This window comes from Aulonocara sp. 'chitande type north' Nkhata Bay, linkage group LG17, assembly GCF_057382095.1.
Source record: "Aulonocara sp. 'chitande type north' Nkhata Bay isolate Kocher_YH1m ecotype deep benthic linkage group LG17, A_spYH_male_GT1.1, whole genome shotgun sequence".
Lineage (NCBI taxonomy): Eukaryota > Metazoa > Chordata > Actinopteri > Cichliformes > Cichlidae > Aulonocara > Aulonocara sp. 'chitande type north' Nkhata Bay.
Window position 1 is genome coordinate 37,585,434 of NC_141360.1, and position 16,565 is coordinate 37,601,998.

The window sequence follows — 16,565 nt, forward strand, 5'->3', positions numbered from 1 at the left end:
ATCATGGAATATAAAGGGTCTCCTACTTTCCAGCTGAGTTCCCCGTTGTTTCCAGCTCCTATTCATCAGCTATTCATTCTCCCAGAGCAGGGTTAGAGTCCATTATGGTTTTACTCTGCAGCTCATATGATTTATAGATTTATAGATGAGTTGGACTTGAGAAGCTGTTATGTCTGATAGAACAGTGTGATATTCTTATTTACTGGCCTTGCACAGTTGGGCCTCCTCTTCAGTGATGTTTTTGTCAGTTCTCCAGCTGTGTAGTTATTTTCCCTCTAGCATGTGTGTGTCATTTCAAGTACATGTAACACAAGTCATTACGTGACATCCAGTCGATCTTCCCGGATGACCAGCAATCTGTGTATTAGAAGAGTCATGACTAGAGCTGGGCGATATGAGATTTTTTCATATCACGATATGTTTTTTTCATTTCAGGCGATAACGATATCTATCACGATATGAGCCAAATAACTATATTTGTAAGATTTAAATGTGCCGTTGCTCACAAGTAAAATGTGAAATAATCAGCAGCTTGTTTTTATTTAAATATTTATTTCCCATAATAAGTTCAACAGGGTAGATGTACTTAAGGAACATGAGACTTTTTCAGATAAATAAAGGCAAATATTGCAAACTACACAAAAGGCAGCCGCTAAAGCGTTTAAGTTTCAAAATAGAACAAACGAAACAGACTAAATTGTCAATTCCACTTAGAAACAAAATATTAATTCTAAAAATAAATCTTAGTTTGTTTTACAGAAGAACAGACAAAACTGACTAACTTTTGTCAATATCAAATAAACTGAGAACTAAAAGGAAATTCTCAATCTCTCCTTGTTGTATAGCTTAGCTTTTCAAACAGTTTTAACAGTTACTTTAGTCTGACAAAAGCCGAATGACGAATTAGCGCTTCCAGTCAGAGACTGAGGCTACGTCCACACGTACACGGGTATTTTTGAAAACTGAGATTTTCCGTTTTCGTTTTAAAAAATAATCCCGTCCACACATAAAGGCAGAAATGAAGGAAAACGCTGCTATGAACATGCCAAAGCAGCAGGTGGCGCTAGATTCCTAACCGTGCAGAAATGTTGGCCAATCAGAAGTCTAGAAGCCTCGGTGGGAAAAAGGAAACAAAGCTGGGGCACAGAAGCAGAACCGAGTTGTGTGTGTGGAGGGACAGTAACTGTGTGTATATGTAAGCATTTACAGTGGGGCAAAAAAGTATTTAGTCAGCCACTGATTGTGCAAGTTCCCCCACTTAAAATGATGACAGAGGTCAGTAATTTGCACCAGAGGTACACTTCAACTGTGAGAGACAGAATGTGAAAAAAAAAATCCATGAATCCACATGGTAGGATTTGTAAAGAATTTATTCGTAAATTAGGGTGGAAAATAAGTATTTGGTCACCTCAAACAAGGAAAATCTCTGGCTCTCACAGACCTGTAACGTCTTCTGTAAGAAGCTTTTCTGTCCCCCACTCGTTACCTGTATGAATGGCACCTGTTTGAACTCATCATCTGTATAAAAGACACCTGTCCACAGCCTCAAACAGTCAGACTCCAAACTCCGCCATGGCCAAGACCAAAGAGCTTTCGAAGGACACCAGGAAAAGTATTGTAGACCTGCACCAGACTGGGAAGAGTGAATCTACAATAGGCAAGCAGCTTGGTGTGAAAAAATCAACTGTGGGAGCAATCATCAGAAAATGGAAGACATACAAGACCACTGATAATCTCCCTCGATCTGGGGCTCCACGCAAGATCTCATCCCGTGGGGTCAAAATGATCATGAGAACGGTGAGCAAAGATCCCAAAACCACACGGGGGGACCTGGTGAATGACCTGCAGAGAGCTGGGACCAAAGTAACAAAGGTCACCATCAGTAACACACTACAACGGCAGGGAATCAAATCCCGCAGTGCCAGACGTGTTCCGCTGCTGAAGCCAGTGCATGTCCAGGCCTGTCTGAAGTTTGCCAGAGAGCACATGGATGATACAGCAGAGGATTGGGAGAATGTCATGTGGTCAGATGAAACCAAAGTAGAACTTTTTGGTATAAACTCAACTCGTCGTGTTTGGAGGAAGAAGAATACTGAGTTGCATCCCAAGAACACCATACCTACTGTGAAGCATGGGGGTGGAAACATCATGCTATGGGGCTGTTTTTCTGCCAAGGGGACAGGACGACTGATCCGTGTTAAGGACAGAATGAATGGGGCCATGTATCGTGAGATTTTGAGCCAAAACCTCCTTCCATCAGTGAGAACTTTGAAGATGAAACGAGGCTGGGTCTTCCAACATGACAATGATCCGAAACACACTGCCCGGGCAACAAAGGAGTGGCTCCGTAAGAAGCATTTGAAAGTCCTGGAGTGGCCTAGCCAGTCTCCAGACCTCAACCCCATAGAAAATCTGTGGCGGGAGTTGAAAGTCCGTGTTGCTCGGCGATAGCCCCAAAACATCACTGCTCTCGAGAAGATCTGCATGGAGGAATGGGCCAAAATACCAGCTACTGTGTGTGCAAACCTGGTAAAGACCTATAGTAAACGTTTGACCTCTGTTATTGCCAACAAAGGTTATGTTACAAAGTATTGAGTTGTATTTTTGTTATTGACCAAATACTTATTTTCCACCCTGATTTACGAATAACTTCTTTACAAATCCTACCATGTGGATTCATGGATTTTTTTTTCACATTCTGTCTCTCACAGTTGAAGTGTACCTCTGGTGCAAATTACTGACCTCTGTCATCATTTTAGGTGGGGGAACTTGCACAATCGGTGGCTGACTAAATACTTTTTTGCCCCACTGTAAACACTGCAGAGAGTAGAATTAACAGTAACAGTATTGTAGAAATTCATTTCACCGAAACAATAACGTGGCGCACAGTGTGACGCATGCACCAGTTTATTGTATTTCCAGACTTGCTTTCGGCACAATTTACAGTGCACGCTACTCTGTTTTTTGTCAGACTTGAAATAGCCGAAATACCTTCACACTACGGAACTTCTATGGCTCTTCCGTTCGACAATCTCTCCGGCATTGGAACCATCATCTGTTTTCTCTTCGGTCACGCTCGGTTGATTTTTCTAGTCGGCACACTCATTTCCTCCATTATGCGCTGGCTCCATTACCCGCTGGCTGCTTCCCAAACAAACACACGTGCGGCGTGGCACTTGTGCTGTACGTAACAAGTCACGCGACGTGACGCTGCGGCTGTGATTGGTTCGACTCTGTGCTACTTGATTTGGATTGGCTGACCCTTTTTTTTTTTTTTTTTTTTTTTTTTTTAAGAGGACAAGAGCGGCGAGGTCTATCGCGATAGCTTAATTTCTCTATCGAGTAAAAGTTATATCGCGATACATATCGTTATCGTTCTATCGCCCAGCTCTAGTCATGACACAAACACTTACTGAATTGTTGATTTCATTTTTCTGCCAAGGGTGGTGTGTGTTGGTGGAGATGGGATGTTCAGTGAGGTCCTTCACGGGCTGGTTGCCAGGACGCAAAATGACCACGGTGTTGACCAGAACCAACCGGATGCTGAATTGGTGCCATGTTCTTTACGGATAGGAATCATTCCTGCAGGTGAGCTTTGGGAATCATGTCATTATGAAAAATGCGTGGGAAATCTGCTCTATATGTATTGTACAGACAGAGTGGCATCAGTCTCTTCAGTCTCTTATTTTTCACAAAATAAATATTTGAAATGAAATTAGACTTTTCCAGTGAAGTTTATGTAATAAAAAAAAGTTAAACTTTAATTTAAAAAAAAATGCAAATATTGACAGAAGACATTTTTACTAACTCATCACTAACTTATGCTCCATTGAAGTTTGAGCTACATTTTGATAAAATAATGTCGCCTTTATTATTTAGAAATGTATTAAAATCAGTGGAGCAGCGGTTAGCACTGTCACTTCACGGCAAGAAGGCTGGGATAGAATCCACTGACTGGGGCCTCTGATATGTGACTTCTTCCCACAGTCCAAAGACATGCATGTTATAGGTAGCCAACTTTTTGTATGTTTTAGTACTAGCAACCTATTCAGGATGTGTCCTGCCTCTTCCCCACCATTGCTAAGATGGGCTCGATCTACTCTGTAACCCTGGATTGAATAAGATGTTTTTAAAAAGAGCGGATGGATGTCACTTTCTAGTCTGTTTTTTCTGGGGGGTTTTTCTTCTTTTTTTTTTGTTTTTCTTTTTGATGGAAAAACTACAAAATCACAGGTAAACACCAACTTCTGAAGTCAAGGTCTTCTTTTTAAAACCTGCAACTTTACAATCTTTGCAGCACAAACCTTTGTAGAACATAACGCCCCGAGACATTGTGATTAGCCTACACAATTTTTATTTTTTGTTCTCAAATGAAAAATCCATGTTTTTTTTATGTTCTGTCTACACATGACATAACCCACAGCTGAATGAACTGAGGTCACACTTGTTTTTTCTCTGGTGTCAGAAATCAATTGTGACTCTTTCATAAGGTCCTGCTGTCTCAAATAACTGAGTTACAGCAAGTTGGATGATGGATGGTTATGATTTTTTTTTTTAAATAAAATTGGACTGAAGTAGTCCTACAGTTAAAAGAAAAGTCTTAAATGCATTAAATCGCACCAGAACATGATTTAGAGTCTAATTGCGATAACTTCACACTCTTTCATCCCAGCTTTCTGAGTTAAAAGCAATGATCTCTATGGCAACAGGGTAGGAGCTCCCAACAGGGGCCTGCAGAGGGTCAATCAGTCCAAGTGCCATAAATGGAAACGTGCTGAGTGACATTTTTAAATCTTTAATTTTCATGAGGATAGAGATACAGTGCATGAGGCTATCCTGTGCACAGCTTGATGTTAATGACATAGGTTTTTAAAAAGCTGCTGGGCACACAGTAAGTGATTTTTAGGCCACTTACAAGCACAATTTGGACTTTTGTCATTTTACACAAGCAGATAAATTAAAATTTTAAGTGTGTAATTTCCACTTTTCTAAAATTTCTGGTATATATTGAATGAATGTCTGTCACTGGCTGAGATAACACAATGGTGTTGGGGCCCATGGCTACCTGGTGAAAGCATTTGTTTACATGTTTGAACCATTACTGAGTGGGTAGTTGACCCGTGGGCTAAAGTTAAAAGGAATTGGTTGTAAAGTTGTTTGTGGAATTACCACTGAACTTTCAATCAAACAGTTGTTGTTTTTTTGTTTGTTTTTGTTTCATTTCTTATGAAGAAAACATGCATCATACTTTAAAAATCACACCCATTGCTACACATACATGTTTTGCATACTGAGTATCACCTTCCTACCCACTCATCCTGCACATTTTATTGCACTACTTTTCTATCGATGTTTCTTTTTTCTTTTCTTTTCTTTTCTTTTTTTTTTTGCTAGCAGATGGAACTCACAAGGTCATTCAATACAAAGTCAGAGCTATAAACTGCTTTTCCTCTGGTGTGGGTGAAACTCAGCTGTACTCTGTCTCCATGCCTGAATTAATTTATTAACTCATTCACTGCCATTGACGTCTATAGCCGTCAATTGCAGTGAATGAGTCAATGGGTTTAACTCATTCACTGCCAATGGCTGGCAGTGAATGAGTTAATGTGGTCATATGTAACACCCTATATGCACAGGAAAGGTAGTTTCCTAACACCAGTGAAGATGCTGTATATTTCAGCATTGAGCCGTGGCTTTCTAATACTTCCTCTAGAGTCGAACATTAGATTTTTGGGGAGTAAACAAAAAGTTCTCATAAAATCCAATAAAAGGAACAGACTTGATTGCAGTGGTGCAGGGTGACTTATACAGAAAAGCAAAGAGAGATGATGAATATCCAAAAAGAATAATAGATCTTAAACCACTAACATATAGCGTTTCATGATTTAGTTCAGCCTCTCTTTTATTCTTTTATTTATGCTGCACACTGCATGGAAATTTTGAGCTTTCTGCATGCCTTCCTGGTTGAAGAATTTAAAAATATTATTACTATTATACTTAAAATATTTACCATTAGCTGACAAGGATGATTGAAGAAGAAATGTATTAAAACCATTCCTTTAGTAGCTATACCACACATCTTAGTACACATAAAACTGTAAAGTACTGAACATAACCACTGTTATACTGCAGAAAAATGTTCCCCATGACTGTTACAGTGGGGCAAAAATGTATTTAGTCAGCCACCGATTGTGCAAGTTCCCCCACTTAAAATGATGACAGAGGTCAGTAATTTGCACCAGAGGTACACTTCAACTGTGAGAGACAGAATGTGAAAAAAAAATCCATGAATCACATGGTAGGATTTGTAAAGAATTTATTCGTAAATTAGGGTGGAAAATAAATACTTTTTTGCCCCACTGTATATGGGTTTTATTATTGCTGCAGTTGTGTAAGGTTAAGTTCAGCGTAATGCTTTACATACTGTTTAATGGTAGTAATGCATTATATTCTATAAAAAGTGTTTGTAGTGGCTTCATGTGAGGACCTCATATCTCTAATAAGAATCAGAATACTTTAATAATCCCCAAGGACGTTATGTGTAATAAGTCCAGAAAAACACAACTGCTGTTAAAGTATATTGAAATGTATAAATAACAAAACGGCTAAATAAAAAAAGCCTTGAGCATTGGGTGACATGGTTAACTGTCAGTATCTACTGAAGGATTAAAAATATTAATAAAAAATTAGTTAAACAGCTGGTTACACTTAACTGTCGTTCAGTCAACTAAGTGATTTCAGAGTTACTAAATCTAAAAGTGTACTTGAAGTCTGCAGCTGGTCAACCTGCCTATTAATAAAAAAAAGTTTTCTAAATCCTCTACATCAAACATGTCAGTGGTTAACGAGAGGAAACTTGTTTGTTACTGTAATAAATGCATAGATCATAACTGATCTCAGCCCGCGGGGACCAGAGACGAGCAGTTTGTCTTGCTAGTCTCAGATAATTCTCCCATCACAGACTAGATGTTTATCCTTAATGTGCAACAGAACAACCAGAAAAAGTTGCTGGTCTCTCAGCCTGCTCAGCTCCAGCCCTTTAACACCAGGTAGTGGACACACCCATGAAATGTACATATAATACAGATTCAAGTGAAATCCGAATTAAGCAGAGTTAATCCTGCTTCCTGAGACAAAAGCCCAACAACATGACAGTAATTTAAACAGTGGATGCAAAAGGGGCAAACTTATGAGACAGAACACTGTTTGAGATGAAAGAATAGAGATTGAATTTACTTGAGTTTTAACTGATGACTATTTATAGATTTCACTGGACAAGCAGTCCTTCCCTTGCTTGCCCTGATGGGACACTGCTGCTTTATTGTGCTAAATGTAGTATGAACTAACTACAGTTGGGTGTCAGCATCTATCTCAACTGAACACTTAATTTGTTCATTTAGTTTTCTTTGCTACTGGAAACATTTTCAGGTAACACAAATTAGACAATTTTGATTAAAAAAACAAACAAATATTTTAAATCAAAGGTCTGCTTTTTTTGGTTTGAGGCTGTTTTTAAGATACTGCCAGTGCAGCCATGAATATATTCATGTACTGAGGATTGAAACAGCTAAAATATCCTTTTTGGAGCAGCTCTTAAAAGCATCTAGCGTCCATTGTTTTCCCAGAGACAAAGATGATCTAACTGCTGAGATGATTTTACTGGCAAGACAGTTTTAGGGGAAACACAGATAAAAAATGGAGCATCTCCACTGAGGATTTGCCTTGCGACAGTTTATGCTCTCTCCTCAGAATATGCCAGCAAGCTATTGTGGTTGAGCAACTTAAGGGGAATAAAACATTGAAGATCTGAGCACTAAACATCATTGAAGATCTGTGTGCAGCAGTTATATTCATTCAAAGTCAGCTGGCTTTTACGGAGTAGCTTTAGAAGACTGAAATGGCACATGTCACCTTTTTTATGCTCAGCAAAATAGCAGGCAGTGCAGGGCTGTCAGGAGCAATCGGAAAGTGTTTCGGATGTGATTATGAAGCTCGGAAGGGACAGAAGCAAAGGCCAGATAAGTGATATTCATAGAAAGTCAGAAAAAGCAAGAGAGGGAGCTCATCTTCATACTCATCTGTGTCCGCTACTGAATGACAGGCCTGATCTTCCCTGTCACGCTTCTGTGAGCCAGCTCAAAACATCACTGGTTAGATTTCACTCTCCTCTCTTTGCTCTCTTGCTCGCGCTCTCTGTCTTTCATCAGTGGCAGTAGGTCTATATTACCACTTGAGGATGATCAAAGTAGGGCAGATAGGTCTGAAATTACACCATGTGGTGCAGAAAGAGAGATTACCTCTCAAGTTGAAAGATTTAATGTCAAACTCAACATTTCTCACAAAGCAGGGATGCCTCTTATCCCTCATTTGTTGCTTGAAGAGAGCTGATGATAGCCTGGAGCCTGGAGCTATCCGATCAGTTAACTTTATGACTACGATGTCTCCTTGCTTCCGTCTAGTGAAATTATTCAACTAAATTCCCTTCACTTGGTCAAAGATTTGAGAGACGTGACCCTGCTTATGATGTGTAAGGACTGATTTAATTTATGAGAGTATGTTTTACACACACTATCAGCATCTTGGAAAACTTAAGTGCCAACAGTGTCTGCTAAGCTGCTACACAGTCTCTTCTGATTAGCTGGAAGGCGTTCATGACAGAGTACCCATCACATATCCTGAGTGTATATTGCAACCTTTAGAATTACTGAGAGTTGAAGACAGGAAAATATCATATCTGCTCCACTTCCTGTCTTAAGGAGGAAGACATGGATTTAAAAGGAAAAAGGCCTTTCAGTATGTACCTGTGAATACATGGTAAATGGCCTGTATTTATATAGCGCTTTACTAGTCCCTAAGGACCCCAAAGCGCTTTACATATCCAGTCATCCACCCATTCACACACACATTCACACACTGGTGATGGCTGCTACATTGTAGCCACAGCCACCCTGGGGCGCACTGACAGAGGCGAGGCTGCCGGACACTGGCATGGTGACAGTTACTATGGCTACGTTCACACTGCAGGTCTTAATGCTCAATTCCGATTTTTTGATCAAATCCGATTTTTTTTTTTGTCTGCTCGTTCACACTACAAATAAAATGCGACAGCAAACGCGCTCTAGTGTGAACGCTCAAAGCGGCCCGCATGTGCAAAAGAAGATGTCACACACAACGCGCTCTGTTTAGACCCAGAGCAAACAATATTGTTTGACTGATGGCCCTTAATATAAAGACTTCGGACTTCATGTTTCCCAATTTTTGCTTTAAGTTCAGGAAGCGTTCGCGATGTCTTCTCAGGCGCTGATAATTGGCGTCTGTCTTGTGTCAGTGACGTAAAAGACGGATTTAATGCGACATGACCGTTCACACAGCAGTCGCTTTCTGAAACATCGGATATGTATCGGATTCAGTACCACATACAAAAGTGACCCAGATCGGATTTGAAAATATCGGATTTGTGCCGTTCACACTGTCATACCATGATCGGATATGGGTCGCATAGGGTCAAAAAAATCGGATTTGATGCGCTTTTGCCTGCAGTGTGAACGTAGACTAAGATGCATCAAACAACCAAACCAATGCTGGCACGTTAAAAAAACCCCCAAAAAAAACAAAAAACAAAGCATAAAGAATAAGATGTGCTTTTTTCATTATTAAATATAAGCATAATTAGCAGGAAAGGGACCGTTGACTTATTAGTTGATTGTATAAACCACTACACTCCAGAGCCACTGATTAGATGTATCCACATCTTTGAAAACCCAGACAAACAAAGAGAGGATACAACCTTCTGGTAAATTAAAGAAGTATGTCATTTTTATTTCTTTAACCGGAGCGCATCTTTGTTTCCGTAACCCAACAGGGTCTACTGACTGTATCTGCTTTGCTACAGTGGGAACCAACGATCCAGTTACTTCTGCTTTACACATCGTTGTGGGTGAGTGGAAATTGCTGAAAGAATATGAAAAACTTACAAGAACCAACAACCTTTGAAAGATTAGACTAATTTTAGTTTCATATTCATGTTATTTTTTGTGTTTTTTTTTTTTTTTTTTTTTGTTTGACTATCTCAACAGGTGATTCGCAGCCAATGGATGTGTGTTCAGTTCATCACAATGACGTCTTTCTCAGATACTCAGTCTCATTGCTTGGCTACGGCTTCTATGGAGATGTGCTTTCAGACAGTGAGAGGAACAGATGGCTTGGCCCTGCCAGATACGACCTGGCAGGTATGTGGGCCATCAGTTTTCTAAAATCTGCCTAGATCATTTAACCTTTTATTTTTAACTCTTGGCTCACTGTTCTTAAACGCTATCAATCTCACAATGAATTGTTTTAAAAAAGATTTAACCTGGAGTTCATCCCAGGGCTTGCTGGCTTTGTAAAGGGTCCAGACATCAGCAGCAGGATCAACAGTTTTCCTAACACCATGATTAGATGAGATGGTCTGCAGAAACCTCTACATATTATTGTTATTGTTACTATTATTATTATTTTTATTATTATTGGTTTTTTTGGTCTAGGCTTCAACGCTATGATGACAGATAGGAAACTAAACTAGAGCCAGCTGAATAGAAATAAGCAATTTTCATCCACAAAAATTGAGCTCCACTTATCCAAAATAGAAATCCATAAATTTAAACTCATCTTTTTACTTTAATTTACACTTCCTGGTTGCAGGTATGCACAAAAAAATGAGGTGTGATCAAAATGTTCTCTAGTCATGTTATGTCCCAGTGTACTTGGTGCCTGTGATGTGTGCTGTGTGTCAGAATGGTCATTGATTTTCAATTTCAAGGAGTGGAAGGACTCACATGGAAGTGGTTTGGGCTACCGTTGGGCTTGGAAACTGTGGACCATTCCACTGTGAACTGCAGAAAAGTGCTTAGATGTAGCTGTAGGCCCGGCTCTCACCAACAATGATCCTCCAAGCAAAATTCAAGTCAATTTGAAAGACAGCTTGATGTTTGCTCTTTTGCCATTTGAGGATTATCGTAAAATCGCACAGCGCACAGCGCAAGTGGACAGAAGAAGGCTAAGATAGCATCCACACTGGAAGCTGTCTAGACGTGTTCCCAAATGGAAAACTTGACCAAAGTTAAATCACTTAGGTTTAGCCCTGTTTAAAAATAACAATAACACCTTTATTGTGTTCACGTTTAACACAGCATCCTTACAGGTGTCACAATTTGGCAGTTATGATCATTTGTAGGAGGAGTATATAATAAACTCTAAATATTGACACAACTCTGCATGCGATAGCAGCAAAGACCAAACAACACCCTTTGCATATTTGCTCGGACACAGTGCCAGCATTTGATATGGTGATGCAATAAGAGACCGATGGGTGGATGAATGGATGGACAGGTAGTTAGTATAGGTAGACAAATGAACCCACAAGGGAAATAATTGTATTGCAGCAGCAGGATAAAGAATAAAAGGTAGTGCAGCCTACAATAAATAAACAGCATAGTTAAAATAAAAGTGCCACAGGAGCACTGTGAGTGCCTTATGCTGTGAGGGAGTGCAAAAACTTTACAAATACAACTACAGAAAATCAAAATGAAGTTACAGAAGAAAGTGACATTGTGCAAGAGAGTTGTGCAATTAATAAATAATATGAATGCAATAAGCTAGAAAGGTTTTGGGGTTTTTTGGTTTTTAAAAATCAAACTTTTATGCAGTAATCAACAGTGATCAATAAAGTGGTTCTGCAGGGTAGGGGGTTACATACTTGCCTAAAAAGTGAAAGCTGATGTGTTGTGTTTTGTTTGTTTGTTTTTCTAGTAAAACCTTAAAAAAAAAAAAAGAGTTCAGGTTGAAATTAAGCACAACAAAATAAAACACACGGCACATTTGGATTCTGCACTCACACTGACTGTGTCTCCTTTCCAGGTGTGAAAACCTTTCTGAGCCACAACTACTACGAGGGCACAGTCTCTTTCCTCCCCGCCGAGGACGACGTGGGGAATCCGAGGGACAAGCTGCAGTGTCGATCCGGGTAAATGAAAAGCTATCGCTTTATTTCGGGTTTTCAGGAAAGTTTCATCCTTTTCCAAAAAGTGCCATCACTGTGTAACTCGACAACTTATTGTAGCGTAAAATGTGACATGACCGAGCTACAAAAGGCTTTAGACTTATAAGCCGAGCCGGGTTTCAGATGGACCGAATGCATTCCTATCAAATGCATCATTTAGGCTTGTTAAAGTTTGGAATGTCAGCAGGGAGACTGATGTTTTAATCAAAGTGTCGCTGATATTTCAGGTGCAGCATCTGTCAGCACAACCGCTCATCAAAAGACACGCACAGCGACGTGTCGGAGGAGAAGGAAAAGCCAGGCAAAGGTACGGGTTCGGGTTTATTACTAGAAATGTACCGCCTTAATCACACAGGAAAAAGTGCATTTCTCATTTCTCTACCTCGTTATCTGCTTGTTTGTCTAGTTTGAAACCATTGCCAGGCTTCTGATACATGTGAAAATGAGTATTTTTACAGGCTGTAGTTTTAAGAATAGAGACAGGAGAAGAAGGGGGAAAAGAGGAGAGGAGACAATCCCACGCTGGCTGTCTTTTCCCTTGAAGTCGTACACATAAAACAGGGGAAGATTTGCATTTTTCTCTCTTTTTCTGCGAAAGATTAAGTACCTGAGGTGGACTGAGTGTAAATAACCGCATCAACTTCTCCCTCGCAACATTTCGCTCCTGGGTTTTCTGTTGGGTTGATTTTTTTTCTTCTCCTTTTTCTTCTTCCTCTTTCTCTCCCGCAGCACGGCAAAATTCTTGATGAGATTCTTGATGAGTTATTGATGAGAAAACGTAAAGTGATTTTTAGTGACAGTGCATAGCTCCCCTGTTATGCCCCCCCCGGAGCCGCCTTCTTTTTTTCTTTTTTTTTTCCTTTTTAACCTATTGATTTACCGAATCTCCAGCAACCAGCCCTCGCGCCTACTTTGCGAGGTTACATGTTCCCAGTCGGACTCTTTCTGTCTGCACAGGACCGAGGACGACAGCCACCTCCTGCTCTCCCTCTGACCATTTGCACACGTACACACACACTTTATTACCCCCAACCCTCTCAAAACCGCGACACCGCAGCAGAAGCCCTCTGGAGCCAGATGAAATACTGACTCCTGTGTTAGTGTGTGTTAGTGTGTGTTAGTGTGTACTCTGAGCTGCAGATGATCTGTGCGTGTGTGTTCTCTAATTAGTGTCAGGATGTTAAATTCAGCAGTATCTTCTCTTGGCTATCTGGCACTCAGGGCTCCTCTGGAGTGTTTGTGTTTATATTTTTTTTTATTTTTCGCCTGTTTTAAATATAAAAGCAAGCGCAACCTGTTTGTGTATCTGTGCGGGCCGTGTGACCAGTTTCCACTAATCAGAACAAAATTTGGCTCTGCCAGCACTGACAGGGGCTTTTGCCTCACGCCACTGCTGCTGTTTGTTTTGTGCTTTTTTTTTTTCTTCTTCCTGTCTTCTTCTCTGGTGAGGGAAATCTCAGACAACTGCTAAATCAATGAGGCACGACACACTCCCTCACTGCAAATGAGCCAGCCTCTCCTGCAAAAGCAAACACTCATTTGGAAACATTCTCCAAACGCAGAGCCTACAGTCCACCGTTGGATGTCTTGTTGTTGTTCTTTAACTTTTACATCACTGCTTTCCAATTAGAATACTGTTGTTTTAAAGTAGCCTCGGTGGGCTTGTTATCATTGGTTCGCGTTATCACCTCTGTAAGTTTGCTTTTGCAACGTGTGTGTGTGTCTGTGTGTGTTGGGGGGGTGGGTAATGAATCGTTTTGCTTTCCGAGATCACATAATTTTCCCTCTGAGGTGCTCGCGGAGCAGTCAGATGCTAATTTGGATGTCTGTGATCACTTTTTTCCAGCTTGCTGCAGCAACTATCACCCTGGTGACAGACACCGGCGGTCCCGTGGGTGATAGCACTGTGTCTTTGATACGCCATCGCACAAGTAAACAGCCACTAATCTCGGAGGAACAGAGTGGTGATTTGTGAAGTGCAACCATCGCGTCTGTCATTCGCGGTATGGGAGGCCACGCGTGCCATTTAATCATAACGAGCAAACTCGCGGTTAACCCATCAGCCTTCCACCTTTGTACGACTTCCTCTTTCTTTTGTTGACCCTTACCTCGTCGTGCTTAATTGCGTTTCGTAGCGGAAGACTCGCAGCCTTGGTAGATTGGTGTCGGCGGGGAAGTTTCTATCTTGGCTCAGTCAGCGGGGTAGCTGCACTGAGAACGGCTGCCAAGACATCTGGATCTTAATGGACCCTCATCAGCATCACTATTGCTCTGTGACAAGCTTGGAGCTTAACCCCAGGACTCATAAAGACTTAGCAAAATGCAGAAAATATTTCAAACCCACATACCTGATGGTGCACAGATTATTCATTTCAGCTTGATAATGGACCCTTCTGGACAAGCTCAATGAGGGTTTTTTTCCATCTCTTATCTCAGTTGTACAAGTACATAGCTTGAGGTTTTCAGAATTCTCCAAAACGAAATTAAATGTGGCGTTTTTTGCAAATGTGGCAGAGCTGCAGCCGAATTGCAGGTAAAGTTCCAGTGAACTTAAAATCTCTTCAGCTCAAGGTTTGCTTGTTTAAGAGTCTCAATGTCACATGGAGGAGTTTGAATATTGCAGAGACAGCAGAAGAAGTTAAGCAAAAGCACAAATGGACAAAAGCAAACTGATAACCTCACACTTTTAAAAGATTACCTTCGACCGCTTGAGGCGGGGTTGTGAAAAAAGTATTTTTTTTTTCTCATTCACCACCACTTGATTTTTTTAGTTTTTTGCTGCTAACTCACCATTTCCCTCCATCAACATGACACATTTAATTCCAAGTGGAGTGCACTTAAATAAAAGTGAGTGTGGTTATTTGGAGCATACAGCACCGGCAGCTTTGGAGCTCTGTAGTGTGTTTCAGCAGTGCAATGGATTACTACACATTTGGCAACCTCATATGGAATACTGGAAACCAAGTCAAGTTTTTAAAGGTTTTAAGGAGAAAGATGCTGACATCCAGCAATCAAAAGTTAGAAATGTGCAACTGAATGAAACTCGCTGAACTCACTGTTGACCTTGGTAGCAAAGATTCTTTTCAAACACAACAAATGCCAGCTTCCTAGTGTGTAAACCTATTTGATGTCCAGTTGCGCTTGTGTGGAAATGGAGCAGGTGTGTCAGGTGAGGAGCTGGAGAGGAGAAGTGGCCCATCTCCTGCACGCTCTACCAAAGTAATTCCAGGAGTAATTCTGGAAATTTGGACGAATTTATGCTTAGGTGTCCAAACTTCATTGGAGAAGACTGCCATGCGTAAAGTTCACGTAACTCTGAGTTAAAGGCAGTATATCTCTCTGCTGCATTGATATGAAACTGAACTCTTCTGCAAAGGTGTGTTTAAAGTGAAAAGTACTGTTTGGGTTGCGTGCCTCTTACGATCACAAAAGGGTAATTATGGTTGTTTTGCATTACAGGTAATGCAAATCAACAGTAATCGCACGTGTTTACATGTAAGTTTACTTTGCAAGTGTCACAGAACAATTTGCAGCTTAAGCTGCTTTGTGCCCACAGTTTTGCAATCAGACTGCATGTAACACCTAACACACTTATATAAAGCACCATATTTGCTGACTTCCAAGTTGGCTTGCAAACTGCAACCATAAACTGTATAGGTGCACTTCGCAGACGCACATATCTTTTAGTCAGCGCTGAGCAACAGACTGCTGAAACAGTTTTATCTTCTGTTGACACACGTGACGGTCAAAGTGGCTACACCCAAACTAAATCCAAACAGGTGGGTCATTTAAAAAAAAAATACACTGCCTTAAAGATGTTAAGAAGGGGAAAAGTGTATGTAAACGGGCTGCAAAGACGTTCTTTTTATAGCTAAAGTCGTGCACTTTAACATCAGTCTGTGTGGATTGACTCACCTTTGGAGCCAGCCTCAAGTGGCCATCAGAGGAACTGCAGCTTGAGGAGTAACATCTGTGTATGAATGACTTCACCTCATCTAGTCTGTTCTTACTTGTAAACCTAAATGTGTTGATGTTGGTTTCAGATGACAGCAGTGACTGGAATGAGATCCATGGAAAGTTTATTGCCATTAACGCAGCCAACATGAGCTGCGCTTGTCCTCGAAGTCCAAAAGGCCTGTCACCCTTCGCCCACCTCGCTGACGGCAATGCAGACCTGATCCTGGTGAGGAACTGCTCCCGCCTGGACTTCTTCAAACACCTTCTTCGACACACCAACAAAGACGATCAGGTGGGCGTACGCAGCTGCGCTGTGTGCAATCAAATCTCAATGCACTTGCTATTACCGAATAGGCATGCAGCAGTTAAGATGCTTTTCCCCTAATATGCCTAAACTGTCGATAAATGTAAAGCGCGGGGCATGCTGTGCGTAATCTTACTGAATGGAAAAGACTGCAATTCGGATCCAGCAGGGATAACAGAAGGAATCTTCAGATAACAGTGAAGCAGTCCTCTGTCAATCATCGTGTTAAACACTACGCACAGCATCGAGTTCAACATGATGACTTTC

At 40.8% G+C, this 16,565-nt stretch overlaps 1 protein-coding gene across 1 annotated transcript in view; it reads left to right on the forward strand.

Annotated features, from left to right (window-relative positions):
• The window catches only part of cerk (ceramide kinase), a 58,714-nt gene that overhangs the window by 28,821 nt on the left and 13,328 nt on the right, over positions 1 to 16,565 (forward strand). Inside the window, exons 6-11 of the mRNA XM_086269527.1 lie at positions 3,443 to 3,588; positions 9,863 to 9,937; positions 10,077 to 10,229; positions 11,896 to 12,001; positions 12,265 to 12,344; positions 16,081 to 16,286. Coding sequence (XP_086125653.1) covers positions 3,443 to 3,588; positions 9,863 to 9,937; positions 10,077 to 10,229; positions 11,896 to 12,001; positions 12,265 to 12,344; positions 16,081 to 16,286 — 766 coding nt within the window. The remainder of the gene's footprint in view (positions 1 to 3,442; positions 3,589 to 9,862; positions 9,938 to 10,076; positions 10,230 to 11,895; positions 12,002 to 12,264; positions 12,345 to 16,080; positions 16,287 to 16,565) is intronic.